This window comes from Astyanax mexicanus, chromosome 14, assembly GCF_023375975.1.
Source record: "Astyanax mexicanus isolate ESR-SI-001 chromosome 14, AstMex3_surface, whole genome shotgun sequence".
NCBI lineage: Eukaryota > Metazoa > Chordata > Actinopteri > Characiformes > Acestrorhamphidae > Astyanax > Astyanax mexicanus.
This window is the reverse complement of record NC_064421.1, coordinates 19,914,882-19,936,587: the sequence shown is the minus strand read 5'-3', so window position 1 is coordinate 19,936,587 and position 21,706 is coordinate 19,914,882. Positions and strand designations below refer to the sequence as shown.

The following is a 21,706-nucleotide window of genomic DNA, read 5'->3' as shown; positions in this document are numbered from 1 at the left end:
AATTAGCATTGAAGGTAGGATTTTAACTGCCTAATAAAGTATGAAGCAGAAACTGTAGTGTCAGTTTCCAAGCACATACAGTGATTCAGGTATGACCACTGTGAACCCCAGACAACAGCCATGTATGCACCTGATAATAAACCTGTCAACACAACTCAACATGTTCAGTCTTGCTGCTGACAATTTGGGTTCCTACACTCCTGTTCACTCCTACTCTGTTACGTCATCGGAAAATGGAGTCACTGAAAAATCGCTCCAGAAGTTTGTACACTTGTGAAAAACCCTCAGCGATGCATTTTATCAACTTTAGTTTAAAAATAATGTCTTAAATGAGCTAATTCATATTTTGCACAGCATCAGATTTTAAGCAAGTTCAAAATATCATTGCTGTCCTCTAAAAACCCTGTATGTCAATAATTCTTAACTTTCAATAGACATCAAGAAAAAAAACATTTAAGTCAAAGTAATTTTGGAGCATTTCTATTGGTCTATTCATCATGATTTTTTTGACACAGTATAAACATCAACTTCTATACTCACATTATGTCAAAAGGACAAAAACTGTTGTCCAACAACAATTACATGAACAGAATATGCTGTTGCAGTCTGCTTTCTCTTACCTGTATGGTACGTGCTTTGCTCCGTTTGCCAAGGCCAGAATGACGTTGCCTAAGGCAGTTAGGGACAGACACAGACCACCTCCACCGTCCCTGCTCTTACTCAGCACCTTCTCACAGCTGCCCAAGTCTATGAGATGAAGCCTACTTCTACCTCCAGACACTGGAAAAAAAAAAAAGACAGATAAAGAGAGAGAACATGAGATACAGAGATAAAACACTGCTACAAACATTACGTATACACTCAAAAGCTTCTAATGATGTTCAAAGCATGATAGAACAGAATAGCAATATGTTTCAAAGACAGAAACAAGCTACAATACGAGTGTGAATTTAAGCTTTTATAACTTACCTGCACCAGCTCTAGTAAGTAGCACAAATCATAATCCACACACTTTAGATCGCATAAAACTTGGAGATTCCGTTTCTGTTTCAATTTGACACCATCATGTCCTGGGAATCAAAACTTAAACCCCGCAAAAAAAAAAAAAAACACAACCTGATCGGATAAAGACTAAAGTTTAGACCTAGAATATATTTATATAATAGTTTAATTCGTCAACCGCGATACAGAGACACCAGAAGATACAATCCCACAATGAGTCCAAAACAGTAGCACAGCGCTTATAACACATTGCAGACACACCCACTCTGAAGTAATGTCGGGGAGTGTAACGAAGAGCACCCACCCCGGAGGAACACAGACACCCTGAGCAGACAAGTGATGAGCATATCATAGTTGTGATTTATTCCTGAGTAATCTGAGCAGTCCAGTATGAATCAAATCAGACAAACTAACAGATAAATAAGACTAGACACAGGCAACAGACAGCGTACGATGCAAGTAAGTTAAAAGTTATGCAATTAATCACTGCCACAACGCACACTAAAGCTCGTAGATTCTATACATTCTAACCTAAACTACCTGTTTAAAATGGTTCATTTCTTAAATCAACCAAATTTATTTTACAAAATCTGAAGAGGGCAAATCAGAATCAGTTTGGTGGTACACAGACTTGTTAAAATAAGAATAGTGTTTCTGTCACCAATACTCCGACCCCTGAACATCTGCTACTATACTATATAGCAGGGCTTCTCAACTGGTCTCAGCCCAGGACCCAAGTTTGGCCACAGTCAAGTCATGACCCACTTTTATACAAACCAAACCAATTTATTAAAAAAAAAAAAAAAAAAACTAATTATGAGAGAGAGGCAGGGTAAATCACACTCCTCAACTGTAGGGGGAGGCCAGGAGCAAGAAATACATTCACAAGATAAAACCTCACAAATTACACAGTGTTGGGTGTTCCTTAGATATCCACTGAGGTAAAATCTTATAGATCACATAATATAAATAATGTTATCCTATTGCTTTGCTTTTGGCTTTTCACCGTAATATTCTCAATATATAACTCAATTGTGGGACTTCTAGTCCTCCACCCTACAATCTATAAATCTGTAATATCTCTACATTTAGCATCATGTAAATACATTTAAGCACTGTGAACAGGGTTAAGGGGAAAGCGAGGACATTTTCAGAGCAACAACAAAATATAAGAATGCTTTTAAATCACAGTATTTTAGTCATGTATTGTCACTATTATTTCTCAAATCATACTCAGTTTGTTGAGGGGCAAACAGAGGACACAGAGACTTTCTCCAATGATGTACACTAGATGTATGTTATTTCACATGATTGCAGAGCAAAGAAGAGCAGCAGCGGAGAGTGGGCTGGAGTTTTTTTATTCTAGCGCTGCTGTTTTCTTTGTATAAGCTTGTAGTCAGCTGTCCACCTCCATTTAAAACAGGAGGGTCTATTATGCATGCAGAGTTATTCCTGTGTTATCAGATACTCAGCATTTACCTATGCTAATGTGCAGCGCAGCATCACACTCTGACAGGTACTTCTACACTATGATTATGGTCATTAGCTGCTCATGAATTATTACTGTCTGTTAAAATTTCCATTAAAGTTTAATGAAGTGGTCAAAGTAGACCTGATTGATTTAGCTTCTACATGATGGAGCGAGAGGAGGAATGAGAGGGTGATGGGAAAGCTCTGATTTGCTCTGTAATATCTCTCAGCTATTAGATTAATGAGTTTCAGATGTGGTTCTCCTCCTCTGTGAGTATGAAAAGTGAGAAAGGAAAGTAAATGGGAGTGTGGGCCATTGATTAACTGCACAGGGGGGCCTTCACCATCACTGCAGCGTGTGAGCATACAATTAACCACACACATGAACAGACCAAAGCAAGTAGGCACTTACTTCCACCTTTACCGCTCTTCTCCATGCGGTACTGGTAGATGTGGAGGGTGAAGAGCATGTGCGAGTTGCGGCGGTCCTCCTCATCTGCGTCAGGACGGCTGGTGCTACGAGCTGCGATGGCTGCGTCCAGGAAGTGGGCCGCTTTCTCCGCTGTGGGGGCTCGCAATTCACTCTGATTCTGGAGCTAGAGAACAGTGAGACAGAGTCAGTTCAGTCATTAGTGTTATTGTAGCAGAACACTATAGTATGAAACAACTCACTGACTCAGAGTGAATGGCAAATACAAAAGTATGTAAAAAAAATAAATAATGTTGACATGAACACTAAAAATGTAATTTTTTTCCCCACATGAAATATATATGTTTACACTTATGGATAACATGCTATATATGACCCATGTTCTTACTGATTTCACTTTAAGCCCTTTACAGGTCTTGGAACATATACATTCTGATTTACATTCTGAAAACTTCGAGCGCTTTGAAATCTCCTACAAGTTACTTGGAAAAGCTGCCTGTTTACTCTTAAAAAATGTTTAATGAAGTTTAGGGAAGTGCCAATTTTATGATTGTTATTTATTTTATTTTTAAGGTTACAGATTGACTTTTTCTTTAAATAATTTCTATAACAATTACTATGGGAATTTGTAGTAACGTTCATTATCAAACATGACATTTTTATGTAGTGCTTGAATATAAATCTTTAAGATTTAGGTGTGTAATATCAGGCAGAAAATTTACAAAAATTCTGGCCTACAAACCCTTCAAAATTAAACACAATGTGTGCAACCACTAATCTTATTTTAAATGTGTTTTGCTATTTTATTAAAAATGTTGTGACCACTTTAACATTTTCAGCAAGGTGTACTATAGTGCATTCAAGTCTGTTATTGTTTAGCTCCAATTACACAACACTATATTACAAGCAGAATACCAAATAGAGAGAGAGAGAGAGAGAGAGAGAGAGAGAGAGAGAGAGAGAGAGAGAGAGAGAGAGAGAGAGAGAGAGAGAGAGAGAATATATAGATAGAACAGACAGACAGAAAGAGCTATTGACACTGAGGAAGAAAGAAAGAAAGCCACTCTACACACAGCTAGCCCATTAGATTGGGTCTCTTGGGCAATCAATGAGACAAATATGCACACAGAGCGAGATGTATTATTGGAGGAGGAGAGCAGTGGATCAAGAGGGCAAAAGACAGCATCTCTGCCCCAGGAAAGAGCTTCCCCTGTGGATGCAAAACAACTAAGAAGTAAGACCCCTGGGTGGCTGAAAAGGCCAAGACCCTGATAAAGCCTCTGCTGGAGGGAAGGGAAGCAGCAGGCTGAGAACCTGGTGCACTCCCAAATTTCTAGGGAAAGAGGATCATTAAAGTGAGAATAGCAGTTCCTGTACAATAATGTTACAAAATACTGCTTTTCTATGTGTATAGTCAGCCTACTAAGACATTTCTAATGTTAGTGTTTATAGTGTTCAAAGTTGCTATTTTTATTCTATATTGTATGTGCAATTCTAACACCCTGGAGTTGTCTGTGTGTCACATTTGATGTTCTTTGATGTTTCAATTCATATATGCCCCTTATCTGCAATTGGTGGGTTTGTATGTTTATCTATGTTGTGTGAAACTGACCAATATACACTCAGGAAATCAGTAAAGAACTGCTTCATTGTATAAAGGCAGAATGAGCATGAATGCAGCAAAATAGCTAGTTAAACTTGTGTCTTTGGAAAGGCAAAGGATCAGGTATTGGGGCGTGATGGAAATCTCAATACTTCTTCTTTGTCTCATAACTAATGATATAGCTCTATATAAAAGGGCAGAGTCTACAGATTTAGGAAATGTTTGTTCCACAGTTCTGTGCTAGATTATTGCAAAAATATTCAAATATTTAAATATTGAGATTTCCAAATGTTTATTGCCACCTGTTAGCATCATGTGAACTGCATTACACACTCAATTCAAAACTATACATTTTATCTCTAATACAGGTGCTGATGTGGCTTCTGTCTCTGTATGAAACAGTGCTGTCTAACATGGGAAATGTTTTGATAAATCCACGGTTGCTGCTGCTCCTGATTTTAGATGATTTTACATGCTTTACATATTGTAAATAGCCCAAAAGTCAATTATATTAACAGTACTTATTAACAGTACTTATGAGAGAATGTATTAACTATTATTAAGTCAAGACATTATTAAACATTTAAGACGTTTAGCCTGTCTATTCTGTATTATTAACAACATTTTGATGCACTAGTATAATTATTAGTATAACTGCTGTCATTATTTGTGACCCTACAATGTGTGTTACCAAAAATTCAAAACAATTGTGTCAAGAGTCTGATATGCAAAATGCGTATTGATGAAGTGAGGCTTCCATTACATTCTAGTACAGATGGCATATTGGTATTGATTAGTATCGGTATTGGGTCAATATCAGCTGAAAATACAGGTTTGGAGATCAGATGGGAAAAACAATGAATCTCATCTGATCCTGTAATAAACAGCACACACTCATACTGTTATGTTTTTACTGTTTCACAAGAAGATATTATAAGTATAATATAAGTATTTAAGCACCATAATCTACCAGTATCACAAATTAAACATGTATTAGCTTAATCAGCTTTGCAGCTTCAGTTCAATCCTAAAAAATACAACTAAGGACACCAAACACTGCTTGCCTGATTGCAAACAGCTGGGAAAGGGAAGAATTGTGTAAACATCATTTTTGCCAAATTATCTTGGTAATGTGTATTCAGTCTGTGTTATAGATAAAAGCTGTTGTTAGTCCTACACAGACTAAACTTTAAGTTTTGAAATAAGTAGTATGGGACAGTCATCTTCTCCAGCTAGCAGCAGCGGAGTTGGACACAGAGGAGAACACTGCGGAGCATTGGGTGGAGCCCGACTCCCCGTATCTCAACTTCACAAGCCTCCAGGCAGCCTTTGAAGTGTTGGCCTCATATGGACCCCAAAAAAACAACATCTGACGCCAACACCTGGCAGCACTTTCAACTACCCCGTCTCCCACCCCCCCAAACGCCAACTACCCCCCTACTATTTACCCTCCTCCAATGAAGGGACTGGTGGGGGAAGGGAAAGAAAGACGGCAGCAGCACCCCCAGATGGATGCTGAAGGGCCTTGGAGGTAAAATCACCAGAACAGCTGCCTGTCAGCACAAGGTTTCATTATGACACACCACAATACCGGCTGCTGAAGGCAAGGTGAGATGTGATTAAAACACAGAACATCTAATTAGTGCAGAGAGGAAAGACCAGGGCATTGAAAGGGCAAATATAAATGGGGTCCATAAAAAGATCAGTTCACATACGCTAAGTATGGTTGAGCTGATCAGTGTTTTGTGTGGCTTATGAAGCTCATACAGATGAATCAAGAGTTTTCATCCTGAAAACAAAGCACTGTGTACAGTTAATTAAATAATTAATAAAATGTACACCAACCTGTGTGCCACAGATGGGGTCCTCACGCAGGTAGACCCCAGGAGACTGTCCGTCCTGCAGGCTGCCTGAAGAGACGTCAGACAGCAGGTCCTGCAGACTCTCGTCTTTGCCATAGATCTCCACCGCAGAGACTCGAACAGAGAAGCGGGTACCGGTCTTCTCCTTGCGCTCGCTGATGAGCTTGAAGAGCCAGGAGATGGCACAGGGCGCGATGCCAAGGCTCTGAGCGGAGCTGTCTTTGCCAATCATGGTGTATGTCTTGCCTGGTGAAGGGGAGAGAGACAGCTGTTGATTCTGGCACAGTGATGACACCAGGATTTCAAGCACTGGAATGTTAATAGAGCGATTTTGCTGATAAATGTGAGAAGGTATGTTTTTTGGCCTCCCAAGTTGAGCTGTTTAGTTTTTTCCATTTACTCTTTAGATGAAACCAGTGTCCTGCAAACATCATGACCTGCAACTTGAATCGCCATAAAGGAAAAAGCAAATTCCAAATGATCAACAGCCTATCCGCCTTCCTCATGGAGAACACACACATGTTTAAGAGGTGCTAAGTAATGGCCGAGTGCTGAGTCCACATTTTGCATGTTACGAGCAGCGCAAAAAAAAAAGTGTTGCAACACTTAACAGGCATGAGAAGCACTGCCAATAACACAGACCCTCAAACACATTCGAGTGTGAGGGTCAATTACCAAGCTCTTAATTATACTCTCTGCCCTCTAGCCCTTCTGTTTCCAATCAGCTATATACAGACATACATATGGACACACACAGACGCTCACACACATGTAAGCGTGTATCCAGCCTTTTAAAAGCGATGGAAAGGAGGAGGCAATTTTTCTTCACGCTTAGCCACTAAGTGGTTTGCATGCTATTAAGCAAAGAACCAGACCTTAGGACCCATCTTATCACACTCATTGGTAATTAATGAGATGAGTAATGATGAGCTAATCACTAGGACCTTTGGAGCTTACCAAGCTTGACATGGCCGAAGCAGAAGATACACCCATCTGCTCCATTCACCACCGACTGGATGACTTCAGCCACAGTCCCTGAGCACACTTCAGCCTGAAGACACACAGCAAAAACAAACAAGTCAACACTTTGCTTATGACAATATGTACAAACATGTATTAAAAATATGTGAATATTCAAATATGTTCTGCAGTAAATTAACAAGGATCACATTTTTGGAGTAAATGCATGTACTGACAACATTTTTGGGTGAAACCAGACCAGCAATAATTAGCCCCACCCCTAAACAAACCCAGAATCTGTCCTGTGTTGATTCATAAATTCAGGACAAATGAAATTTGTGAAAAAACACCTTTGGTTGCTTCTTTTAAATAAAGATCTGTGAACTGTGCAGTGTTCCAAACCCGATCCTTGTCAGTCTGAATCACAGATATCCCTGCTGTGTGCACAAATCAACTTATTGCATCATTGGCAAAAGAAACACAGCAAGCCATTGAGCCTACAAAGCAGCATCTCATCATGGATTCATTGGGCATCGGATGGGAGGTTTACTAGAGAACTATCATTACAATCTTTTCCACTAGCTCCTGTTCCACAGGGACAGTTTGTTACTGCAGTAATCTCCTTCCATATCTCAAACCGCACATATACACACACGTATAACCCTAACACTCATGCACACACATATATAAGGACAAACAGGCACTCTGACTGTAATCTGAAAAATGGCCAACTTAGGAAGGCAATTCACTTAAATATCCTTCCACTATTGCTGCAGAAAGAGTGATTTTAAAGATCCATACACACTTTTTTGACTAACACAAAGGCAGTTTTACCACTCATAAATGTGCAATTATTTCTAGCAATAACAAAAGAATGATGTGCATTAATATTAAATATTTACCACTTAAGAAACAGGAGAAGTTTGTCAAAACTGTGGCTTCTAAACTTAATTTCTAAAAAGAAGTGTTGAATAAAAATGCTTTACATTAAACTGACATGCCAAATGTCATGGGACTGATTCAGTGAGTTTCCATTCAATTCATTCCATTCAATTGACCTACTCAGCAAAAAAAAAATATATATATATATATATAAATTATATATATATATATATATATATATATATATATATATATATATATATATATATTTTTTTTTTTTTTTTGCTGAGTAGGTCAATTGAATGGAACGAACTGTATATTACATTTACTTTCATTTTTTTATATTGCCAATGTGATCTGTGTCTAAAACGTCTAAAAGGTGGATTCAATGCTGTGGTCTGAAAGAATGAGCTTTAAGATTTTGACCTAAGCTGCTGCAAAGCCACAAACAAATTGTTCCCACTTAATCATTCTCAAGGACTGTGAGTGTTTCCTAATCTTCATTTTTGTGTGGTTGTTTTAAAGGCGCCCGGTCTCAATTTGGACGCCCCTCGTGGCTTTCGAGTCTGGGTGATGAACTGAGAACGAGCTGCTGGGTATATGTGGCCGGAATTCAAACCATTTTCCAGACTTAAAAGAAACAGCTGTTGAGCGCATACTGTGAAGAATGCTGCTGTCCCAAGATAGCCATTTTTGCATTAAGCCCCAGGCCCGGCCCAGAATGTGTGTGTGCGCACTGTGCAGATGTCCTCCTGCCCTTGAGGAAATGTCTTTGCCCAAACACACAATGATCCGGCGTTAGGGCAGCAAAACAAACAGCAGCAGCTTATCCATAAACGAGTATTCAAAAAGACATTTTCATTCTGTGCTGAATAATAGAGTGCCGATCAGCACGGTAATAAAGTGACTCTGCAGTTTCTCTTACTTGTGAGGCATCTTGGGTGAAAACGGCATCGAAGGCGAACATTTTTGGGGCGGCCAGTGGTGTGCGACGGTGGGCTGCGGTGGGCTGGGCCAGCAGGGAGGGCTCATATAGGGTCAACTGCTTCTTTCGCTGGTCTACCTTGAGGAAGGACATGGAATCGGACGACTCCTGAACCCCAAGAGATGGACAGATTCGCATCATCACCTTCACCTGCTCAGGGGAATAGGGGAAGAGGATGAAAGAAAATGAAACAATTAAATAAATGAGAAATACTTTTGTCAGAAAAGTATCTGTTATAGAAGATCATTATGAGCATACTATAGGAGATGGTACTATTTTAAATCTGATTAAGAGTCATTAAGGATATACGTTTATATTAAATGCATATGGCAGAAATTTGTGCATGTGTGAGTCATCCAGTTCTACATCAGCTCTCTCATACTATATCATCCTATTAGTGTATTGTCAGATACAAAATATTTGAAATTAAATCCATAATCAGATTTGTAAACCTACAAGCATGACTAAAGTAGTTTACTTCTCAAAATATAATTACAACAACCAGCTAATGTTTCTGTAATGTGCATGTGTCAGTTACTTTGCAGTTTGTTTTTAGGGACATTAGAAGTTTAACAGTTCCAGTTCTTCCTATATGCATCAACATTTCATAATGAATGGACCAATAGAAATGCTCCAAAATTACTTGGAATAAAATAATTGTACGCTGGTTTTCACTAAAGCTACTAGGTTTACCTTCAACAGCATCGTACAGCTCAGCATGCTTGGAGGATGTTGCTTATTTAGTAATACCAGCTAATATATTAGAGTAATAAAGGAAAAAATGAATCCAATTATTCTCTCTTGGACTCTCAGCCATAGATATTTGTAGCATCATCAGGAATCAAGCTTGTGATTTCCCACCGCCAGGGCCAATGTTTGGACAGTTGTGCCAGTTATGCAGAAAATATAGCATTCATGTGTGATTTCTTTTGACAGGAAATGAACTCCACAGAACAAAACAACTCCACAAAGTCAGATTCAATACAGAAGCCTTGAGAAACTTTTCCATGGCTTTCTGCAGTGCCATGTGTTTTACAAACGCGACCACCCACAGAGCCAGCCCGAGAAAGTGCCCAGCAGCTGAGGAACTGTGCTAATTAATGGTAGCATGATCATCACATCAGTGAGAAACCGGCGTTGGTGACAGGATGTGGCCTCAGAGCACATGGCAAAGCTAACAGAGGTACAGTATATTCCCTATGGAGCTCCTATGGCACTCAAAGCAGCACATAGTCATAGTATTCCTCTTGTGAACTATTTACAGAACTGTGGCTCCAATGCAAACAGAACAATGTCAGGCCTGCCAATCCTATGTCAGTGCCTGCGGTCAGCGGAATGCCTGCGTCGCAACGTCAGCGCAGGCTGGCCTGCTCCACCGGGGCCGATTACCACTGATGGACGTGTCCACATGGTGAACAAATTACAGCAGCAATGGCATTGGAAACAGCCTTCCATATATGACCCAGACATGCACAGGTTGAACTAACTGTCTCCACTATATTTACATTTGTGTGTCATCTGATATGAGGGGGGGTCTGATGAAGCCTGGATTTTCACACCTCCTGCTAGCCATACTAATGGCTCTGTCCATTCAACCCTCAATCCCTCTACACAGCCATTAACCTTATCAGCTCTCCCACCCTGGATCACTGACCTGAGAGCCAGAGTTTGGCCAGAACCACCAATCAGTGCATTTACTTACTTGCTCTCACTTACTAAATAACAAGATTCTATACAAATCTCAGGAAAAATGCTACAGTCCATAATTTGAGCAAACAGTGGGGTCAGTGGGTGTTCACAACAACGGACAAATATGGTGCTGATATGATTATTTATGCTCCACAAAAGTTGTAGATGCATACAAGTTTTCGCAGTGAAAACCAGCAGGAAAGCTTGAATAAACCATCCAAACTTCAACCACCAGTCGAGTCCATTCAGACATGAGCAGCAGATGTGAGCGTTCGGTAGTGGGAAGAGGAAGCTCATTAGTGAAGCTGGGATTCAATGAGTCCATTCTCAATGGGCAGTTAACAATCATCTCAATGGGCTGGAGCTTTTGGCAACATGTGCTACAATCATCTTGCAGAGCAGGTGGTAACTAATCTGGTACAAATCTTCTCCATCGCTATAAATACTGTAACACGGAGTCGAATACAATACCCAGTAGACAAAGGGGATGCATTCCGAACACTTGCTACTGTTGGCTTAGCTCCCTCTCTGACGTTACTGAAGACACTCTTTGACAAAAAAAAAAAAAGACTTTCCAGAGAGATGTTTCATATGTAAAGTGATCGTTTTTACATTTTAAGGATTTAAATATCCCTCTGGTGAGAATGTTAAGTTGCGCCAAGCAGGTGTAAATATATTTAATAAAAAAATTTCAATGCCCTAAAAACATTTCTTGCAAAAACGGCCAACAAAGGGAAAACCAATCAACACCTTAAAAGGATCCTAAGAGAATGAACCAGAGTAAAACGTGGGCTGATGACATTGCCTGAGATTTATGGCACTGCATCAGCCCACAGCCAGTCTGGCCTGAAGTCTGGGCAGCATTCTGCATACAGACAAATGTGGCACCCTCTATGCAGCTGTGTCAAACACCCCACTGCGTGTGTGTGTGTGTGTGTGTGTGTGTGCACACGCATGTTTGCGTGAGCATTTATCATACCACTTAACCACCCAACCCGCATGCGTTTTCCCCACTGAACAGGGAGATGTATGGCTTCGCATTTCTCCTGCTCACTTTAGGACTATAATGCACAGCTCTTTATTCACTGTCAGAAAGAGTGCATTTGTAAACATGCTGCTTTTTGCTGTGTGTATGTGTGTGTAAGTGGTGTGTGTGTGTGTGTGTGTGTGTGTTTATCTCTCTGACCTTGCCCATGCCGGGATTCTCCTTGGCCTTTGAGCCTGCCCTTAGCAGGCATGGTGGAGCGGGTGGAGGGGATAGCTGGATGATGCTGCTGAAGTTGGTGGGGTAGATGGAGGGCTCCGGCGGCAGCAGCACAGGTGGCTGAGTCTTCTTCCGCTTAGATGATGACAGGTTCAGCTTCTGTGCAGCCCTGAAAATGAATACAGCATAGAGTTTAGTAAGAGCGCACCAAGAAACCATCTAAAACAGGTTGAAATAAGAACAAAAAGATGACCAAATGTAGAGTTTTATAGTGATTAATTTAGTGACAATGTATGTAGTTCTTCTATTACCTTAAACACAGTTCAAAAGATAAAAGTGCAAAAAGTCTCAACATTATTTTTATACAGTTTTCTCTCTAGACTGCTCCTCAATTTTAACTGAGCCAATTAATCCATCTCTTGCAATGTTACAGACACTAGCAGGGTGGAGATTAGCACATGCTTTCTCTAATACGCTGCTTATTTTCCAAGTGCTGACAATGCAGAATCAATGCGCAGCCAACAAAATCAGAGGAAAGTACCGGATCCCCAGCTCTACATCTGCCAGCATTCACCTGTGCTGGCCAGCATTGCAATAAAAGTGATGAGGGGAGAGAGTGCCATCTACCCACCCAGAGAGAGCATGGCTTATTGTCGGTCAAAATTTTAACTCTCACTTCTCTGTCAATAGTGCCACTACATTACTATTAAACACTATTATCAATAAAAAAATAACAAAATTTAGGATAAAAAAAAAACAAGACAAGACAAATCATATACATCATACTTGTTTTGGGCACAGATGAAATCTGGCCTCTACCTTTAACCCATATGTGCAGTGGGCACATTCAGAAGACACTAACAATAATATTGTGAGCACTCATGCCTGGAACAGTGGGCAGAAATAGCTGTGATGCCCAGGGAGCATGTTTAAGGGCTAAACAGTGGCAGCCCACCAAACCCACAACCTTGTTGTCGATAGTCCCGTGCTCTAAACACTGAGCCACTGGCTGATGCTACTATTCATTTGCCATGTCATCTTTTTTCATCTTTTTTTTTTTATAGAGCGTGCAGTGTCAGAAACCCTCAAGTCTACTTAAAATTCCAAATACAATCCATTTTGAGGTATCAAGCTGTTTGTACGAAGGCGCATCACATTCAGACTTCACATCAGAAATGGTTTCCGTGTCATATGTTAAACTGAAGTCATAAAACTGTGATCGCTTTGTCTGGTTCAGCTTCCAAAGCCTGCCACTCTGTCAAGGACACTTCATCATAAAACAACCAAAATTTCCTTACACTCCACAGGAAAGAAGGTTTCCAAGGAGCCAGCAAATATGCACTTCCCATTTAAGTTTGGGGGGGGGGGTAAAAAAAAAAAAATCAAATCTACTCTTGATTGATTTAACGGTATAGCCTGACATTTGCAATCCAACAGTATGAAATCAGAACTGAAAGGTCAAAAGCTCCAGTCTGAAAGCCAAAGTAAACAGAGACCGGCCTCGCTCTCTTTCTCTCGCTCCACAGGCTCCTTCACACAAACCAAATGGACACATTATGCCCCAGCACCCCAAAAAGCTCTCCCATTTTTCAGACGGAAACATGAAACCGCAGCTAATGGGGTCAGTGCAGTCATTAGCCTTGACATCAACCATTTGCTGCTTCTGACTTTACAATAACCCATAAGCCATAGTCCTGACATTAATCTCACCATTCACATGAGATATAGCCTTACAATTTCAGGTAGATGTGGTGGGCATGACTGTCTGAAGACCAACAGCTAAATCAATACATGGACTTTAGTAACCTTCAACTGAACTGTACTGCAGCTCTGATCTGAAAAGTTTCTCATGTGGCTGCCATAGCTCTATCCAGCGAAGGAGCGACGGCATATGAGAAAAAACTTGGAGTGCATCAATCTGTTTGTTTATGGCTGATTCTGACTTCTTTATAAATCAGCCAATTTTTTTGAGAGCAAAAAGTTCAAGGCCTAAAAAAGAGGATCCAGATGGATTTCATCCAAATCATAACACTTTATTAAAGAGTTCTATACTAAACGACTCCTACATAAGCCTTTCATGACAGATGACATAAACCTACATAAACATTTATAGAGGCTAATTCCAAAAATGCATCTGGTTGTCATAACACTTTCTCAGGAGAAAAGAGATCAAATTTGACTAAAGAAATTGCTTTGACAAGACTGCCACCTAAAATACACCTTTTTAAAGATTTGTGTAGGTTACTGTCAGCTGTAATAAAGGTTTTTGTAAGTATCATGTAGCCTTACTAATGCATTGTAAATTCTGCCCTAAAGTAATTTTACAATCTAACAATCTCTACATTTTATAGATGTTTATGCATCATCAGTACTGCCAGATGCAACTCCAAAAGTGTTTGTGGACCCCCCATTTGAATGAATGCATTCAGTTTCTTTAAATTGTACCCACTGCTGATGCAAACAAACAAAGCTTGTCGAGTCCTTGTAGAGAAAAACTGAACAGAATATGACTCTCTGAAGCAGAGAGTCCACCTATGATGAATCTATTGGCACCAAGCCCAATGCCAGATGTGGGCTAGACAGGCATTAAGCCACCCAGCACTGAGCTGGGGTACAGTGGAAGTGTGTTTTCTGGAATGATGGTGCCCCATCCAATCCTTTTGGGATAAGTTGGGGAGAGTGCAGAAGAAATCATTCCCTGGACAGTAGAGACACTTACTCTAAACAAACGAAGGATGAATGTTTTTAACCCCCCTAAAGTGTAATGTATGACAAACACCAGATTCCAGTACCACCCCAGAATTCCTATATTGGGTAATTCCTAGACAGACCCAGCCAAATTAAAATAAAATGGTTAATTGCTGAGTGTGTGAAAGAATTGACAATCATCTAGAAAAAAAGAGAAAAATAATAGAAAAATGGCAAAATACAAAGCAGGAGGAAAAAGGCGAGCTAGGAAATGGGAAAATGGAAAGGCAGAAGGTAGCGATTGATGTGTAGGGGCTACAAGTAGCTCTCATTAGGAGAAGCCTTGCAGGCATTGGTCTATGCTGTGTGTATGGACTCCACTAAGTGGAGAGGAGCTGACAGACTGCATCTGTCTTAGACACCAACACCACGGTGCTGAGGAAGGAATTACCCACAACCACACACACACACACACACACACACACACACACAAACCTCAAGGAGAATTCCTTAGGGACAGAAACTCCCAGCAATCCTAACTCTCTCCTCACAGCTTTCTAAGTCAAGATGATAATGTATAAAAGTGCTGAATGAACTGTTTAAAAGTTCTCCTTCTTGCCAGAAATGGGGAAATTACGACATAATACTCAAGTGTGTTGTGCTTCACATTGTGTCAGTTGATAAGTATCACCAATAGAATAGGGTTCTCTAGAATAGATTAACCAGAACCAACTGGCACTCTGCCTAATGCTACCAAATGTGGGCTAGAGGTGTATAAGGCCCTCCAGCATTAAGCTGTAGAGCATTGGAACTGTGTTCTCTGGCATGATGGTGCTCCACCAATACTTTTGGGGTTAGCTGAGGAGATGCGGATGAGGTGGTTGTGGTGATCATCTTGAATATCCTGATCTCATTAACCCTTTTGCAATCAAGTCTGTGTGTGTCTACTCTTCTCCAGCTAATAGAAGACTGCTCATTAATCCAGTTGCTATCCCTTTGGACACATGTAGACTACTGTATGTACTGTGTGTCTACTAGATGTCTTCTTGTCCTCCCTTCCTCTTCCCTTCTCTCTCCATTTTGCACTTTCTACACCTCCATGAGTGACAGACACCCTCTCTCCATCTCTCAGGGTCTGTGTTCTACACCCCTCCTCTCTCTGCTCCTGCTCTCCAGCCCACAGCGACAGCCCAAGAGCACAATCAGGGAACACACCACTGGCTGATGAAATAATTATAGCATCCAAGAGGAATACAGGAGGATTTGCTCCCCAGGGAACTGCCGGCCCGGGAGAGAGGTGTGTGTGTGTGTGCGCGCGCATGTGTGTGTGATGTAGTGGGGGAAAAAGAAAGGCAAGGAGGGGTCTTAGGCTGGCAGAGTGCCTTAAGTTTGTGATCCACTGTCAGTAATGTACAGTAAATCTCTCTCAAAAAAAAAGTCAGCAGATCTGTGCCTCATGCACAGGGATCAGGATTGAACAATATTAGGGGAAGGGGACAATATTTCTTTCAAAATTAGGAGTATTAAAATATATATATATTGTGCTTTTATCTCTACTGTACAGAAAGTTATTTTTTTTCACTAAATTATTAGAACACTATTATGGAGCACTGCTGTGAGGATCTGATTGATAAAAAGCTTAGTCAGGTCAGGATGTTGTATGATCAGCACTTCGCCTCATACCCAACCCCATAACTCATCCCAAAAGTAGCATCATCATTCCAGAGAAGATTTATATTTCTTTATATTCTGCTAGACTCCACCTGGCATTAGGCATGGTGCCAACAGATTCATGTTTATCTAGCAGAGAGTCCTATTCTATTGGCAGTACTTTTCTACAGGGACAGTACAATCTTATTGTGTGTGCAATTGCACATCTGGTTTCAGCAATGACTGATATTTAAACTAGCTGAGTGCATGAGAACCTGAAAAGTCCACCCACAGCCATTTATTTGAAATTTATTTGCCTATTGTAAATCACTGTATGTTGTGGTTTTTAATATCACTAACTGTCAGACCAATCAGGGACATGGGACCAATGCAAAGCTCATTCTCTGGGTAAATGATTCAGCTTAATGCCATTATTTTAGGCATCAATCATCAATGTAAGTGGTTTAAAAGAAGAATGAGTATCATTCACCTTTCACTCTGGACGCACACAGCACATATAGACAGAGTGTGTAGCATAATGAATACGAAAGAGAAGAGGCGAGAGAAAGGTCAGAGAAGGAGAGAGTGAATGAGCGGCCATGTGATGAATAGTGCACACTCCATGAAAGTGCAATAACAGCTTTAACTCACCTTGTATGCACATGCGTACACTAATGAGAAAATTAATTGCTTATCCCATGTGCCCTCACCTCCCCTTCCCCTCCCTGACTCACCCTTTCCATTCCCTCAGCCTCAGCCTCTCTCTCTTTCACACACATTCAAGAAGCTGGCTCTGTTAATAGATGGACGCAGGCTATCCACCTGTTTAACCCCTTCCTTTTCCCATCACACTGCATAGTGTACAGTACATACAGTAGTATGTGCAGTAATGGCCTCTCACCAATCATCACTAAGAAGCACGTGAGGGTATAAGATTGTGAAGAGCCTATAAAAGGTCTAGAGAACCATACACGATACATCTCTGGTTTAAACACAGTCCTTTAATGGAACCAAACATGATTCTTCTATGGTGTCCCTTAAGTAACCATTTAGAGTATTTTAACAGTGTAGTTAAAGTGCCATTTACTTTAGCCCTGAGACACACACATACATGCTTACACACCAAATCTGTACATCATTTAGGTCTGTTGCAAACACTGTCTATTATGAAACCAAAATCGGATCTTTTCTACTGTCCCTTAAGCAAGAAATGTAGGCCTCTTTCTAACAGAGTATAAGAAAACACACACACACACACACACACACAAACACTAGGCTTCATGGCAAGGTTTCCCAATCCTGAAAAACACTGCTTTATATAACCTAAATTGGTTATTCTATGGTGTCCCTCAAGGAGCCATTTAAAGCCCCTTTATTTTTAACAATGTATTTGCAGTGAAGTGCTTTAGAAAGTGTATAAACAAAATTCAATGAACACGTGCAATGAGGAGGAACAAAAAAAAAAAAGAAGTGCCATTAACCTTAACCCTGACCGACACACACACACACACACACACACAATGCAGAGTGAGCAAATTTACTTACACTTCTTTCCAATCCATCATCTAATGTAGTGAGTGCTCGATTTTGCCAGAGAAAGTACAGTACAGTACAGACTGCAGTCCACGTGTGTATATCCACAGTGTGCCATGGAGAAGGAGGAGAGATAAAAGAGAGCACACTTTAAAAACTCCAAGACCTCCACTCCATTCTCTTCTACACTCACTGAGAGACACCTCTAATATTCCTCTATTAAAAAAAAAAAAGAAAAGTTTCTGGAGTTGGGAGGAGAAAGTGGCAGAACTGAAGGATGTGGGGTGGTGGGAGGGGTCTGAGGCAGCTGAGGCAGTAAAAGTGGAGGGCAAAAAGTCTCTCTTCACCGCTCATTTCCCGAGCGCCGCTTTACTCCACACAGCATGAAGCTGCAAATCCAGGCAAATCACTCAGTCCCATTCACTCCAGAGCTCACGGCTCAGGTAGCTGCGCTTCTTTACTCCACCATGCTTCTTCTCACTTCCCATTCATGCCTCTGCATTTTTTATGACCCATGCAGAGCTCCACTGCATCCCTCTTTTCTTTCCTTCCTTTCTCCTTCTCTCTCTCTCTGTCTCTCTTCATTCAGTTTTTTTCCTCCTTTCTCCGTCTTCTTCTCCTCCTCCTCCCCTGTTTCCTCCTGCTCCGCTGTGAGCCAGGATTGAAGAGTGGATGAAATCCTGCAGTCGTTCTGCTGTAGAAATGCTGCGCGCTCTCTCTCTCTCTCTTTCTCTCTCTCCCTCGCTCTCTCACACACACACACACACACACACACACACTCTCACATACACACACTTACACAGACGCACTCATTCACACACATACAAGCATGCAGTCGCTCGCCTGCTCACTCGTTTCCACCCTCCCACTCTTTCTTTACACAGCCCTGCCCCTTTTTACTCCCCACAGCCAGAAAAGGAGTCCACACTGCGCGAGGGAGCTCCTCTCTCTCTCCCTCTCGCTCTCTCCCTCTCTCAACACACACACATACGCATACACACACCCTCGCTGCATGAATACTTCATGTCTAAAGGAGCCCCTTCTTTTTTATATTCTGTCCCAGACTTCAAACAGATTTGCTTAGTGTGTGCTCCATGCCTTCATGTGTGTGTGTGGGTTTTCAAGAGGAGGGGAGTGAGAGAGAAGGGGAAGACAGGAGAGAGGAGGAGGAGATGGAGTGACAGAAAAAAATGGGGTGGAGAGGTTGTGTATTTGTGTGTAGGTAGGTGTGTGTGTGTGTGTGTGTGTACTGAATGGTTTTCCATGTAAGGCTGAGTGGCTGAGTGAGCATGTGCTTCAGTCAACGATGTGATCAGTGTGATGGGGGAGATAATGTTATTCATTACTGCTAATACCACACGATTAGTGCATTGTGAATGTGTGAGTGAGTGAAAGAGAGAGTAAGTGAGAGAGAGAGAGAGAGAGAAGGAGAGAAAGTGCTGAATGTATGTATGTTCACGAGCATGTCTGGGTCTTCAGTTGCAGCGTTAACTGTAAAATAATACAGGCCAGAGAACAGTGGTAGAACTTATTTAAAGGCTACCTATAAAAGGGACTTTATAATAGGCATAAGTACTGAATAACACTTTGAGACCTGAAGAAAGAATGGGTAGTGGTCTTTATAATTTTCATGTCCATATAGATGTTTCATGACAGTGTTATAAACAAAACAAATCAATATGATTATTAATGTTCCTTAGGAATTAATCTCCTGCATTGAATGTGGATGTGATTTGCGGCACACATCCCACATGTCATTGTAGCATTTTTAGATTACATGGTACATTGCAAAAGTCACGGGACATGCAGTCACATTCCATCGTCATTTCGGAAATAATAATCAACATTATTATTAAATATAAACTGTACACAAATAATTAAACAAAATTCACACACATATATTTGCTATTATATGCTTATCCATGCACATTAACATTTCTACACAATTACACTTAAAATAAATGATCAAATATGAACCTTTGCACATAATAGCTATCCAAAATATGTATGTAAATCACATGCTTGGGATAGAAAAGCCCTTGCCCCCTAGTTAGTGAAAAAGAAAGACAGAGAATAAGCAATGAATGGAACACCACTAAAGTTCTTGAAGTAAAGGCTCCATATTCCCTTGACTGCCAATTTGAGTCAGTTAGGCAGAGGCTGTGTGTGTGTGTGTGTATGAAAGAGAGAGAGAGAGATAGCAAGAGAGAGTATGTATGTGTGTGTGCAAGAGAGATGGAGAGAGAAAGAGAAATAGAGAGAGAGAGAGAGAGAGAGAGAGAGAGAGAGAGAGAGAGGAAAGAAAGTAGTGTGTGTGTGTGGGAGCATGCTGTCTTCCCTCTGCAGCCTGAAACTGAGTCTCGCTCTCTGTAGCACAGCTTCACACACTGCCCTCCTAACACACTGCCCTACATATGCGCACTGGAGTGTACAGTCCCACTGCATTGTGCAGGAGCAGAGGCAGTGTAGTAAAAGCAACACACACAGACACACACACACTGAAGGCTAAACAGTCATGGTTTCAAATCCCAAATGTGAGATCTTCTGCTCTCCGTAATCGAGTTTGGCTGCAGAGCACCATTTGGCACACACCTAACTGAATACAGATCGAGTCAAAGTGGAGGGTCATATTTCTTCCTAACACAACGTGGTACGCCTTGTTCATTTCTGCTATACGTTTTCTTCTATCTACATCAAAGTATAAGAAAAGGTTCACTCTAACCTGGAGAGCTTAAAAACACCAGAATGAATAAAGCTCATAGTGAATGAAGTTTATCTTATATAGTCCAACATGTGCTGTGGTCATCTAGGAGGGGGTTCAAAAAGCAGATTGTTCACATTACAGAGGGAGGCATTTTGTGGTGACATCTATGATCAGGAGACTCATGAGACACCTCCTGCTTTCAGTAGGGATAAACCAATTATTAGTCTATAGACAAAAGTTACATTAAGAGATAATTGTTGTACTGCAGTAGGGGAAATATATAAGTTTGGAAACGAAACAAAATCATCACTGTATTATGATTAATCAAGCCCAGTGTCCACAGACTTCAATCTCAAATCGACTGTAGGTCATTTATAAAAGCCCTCCAGAGGGGAGGAACAGGGAACAGGGAGAGGATAATCCATTTGGAATAGGTAAAATAAGTTACAATAAGAAACAACAGTTGGCAATAGGGGGAATATATAAAGTATGGCCAATTAAAATGAAAATAACTGACCCTATTTAAACACAATTTAACCTATGAATCTGTAGATCTGACAGGAAATCCATTTTTGCATTTCTTTGATGTTAACCTAAAGAAACATTTGAATGTCTTAATGGATTCGCTAATTACCTGGTTAAATGGTTCTTTTTATGGTACAATGTCTATTAATGTCAAATTGCATTAAAACACCATGAAAGATAAAAAAGGGGGGATTAATGTCAAATTACACGCTAGGGTACTCTTCAAGACGCAAATATGGATTCTAAATGCAAACAGTGTTATATGTTTGTTATAGAACAATATTTACATATATTCATATTTCTAAATCTGATCTAAAGCTATGCGTGTGTAGTTTAAATCTCGCTTTTCAGTAATATTGTTCAGGAAGCAGACAAAAACCTTAGTTTTTAAAAAATATCTGAATACTCGTGGACGGGGCCTAAGAGACAACCCTCCTCAAGCAGGCAAATCAGAAACATCTGACCTATATACACAAGAACAAAGTGCACATCTTTCACAAGAAATGCAAAGAATTTTTA

General features: G+C 40.6%; 1 protein-coding gene across 4 annotated transcripts in view; it reads right to left on the bottom strand.

Moving 5' to 3' along the window:
• Positions 1 to 21,706, bottom strand: part of kif26ab (kinesin family member 26Ab) — a 109,245-nt gene that overhangs the window by 9,527 nt on the left and 78,012 nt on the right. For 3 of the 4 annotated variants that reach the window (XM_015607021.3, XM_007253792.4, XM_015607023.3), the window contains 6 exons: positions 12,070 to 12,256; positions 9,135 to 9,344; positions 7,325 to 7,418; positions 6,351 to 6,613; positions 2,885 to 3,068; positions 621 to 780 (listed from right to left, as the gene is read on the bottom strand). In XM_015607021.3, the coding sequence (XP_015462507.3) occupies positions 621 to 780; positions 2,885 to 3,068; positions 6,351 to 6,613; positions 7,325 to 7,418; positions 9,135 to 9,344; positions 12,070 to 12,256 (1,098 nt within the window). Of the gene's footprint in view, positions 1 to 620; positions 781 to 2,884; positions 3,069 to 6,350; positions 6,614 to 7,324; positions 7,419 to 9,134; positions 9,345 to 12,069; positions 12,257 to 17,970; positions 18,780 to 21,706 lie in introns of those variants that run through there. The other variant, XM_015607024.3, reaches the window with a different exon arrangement.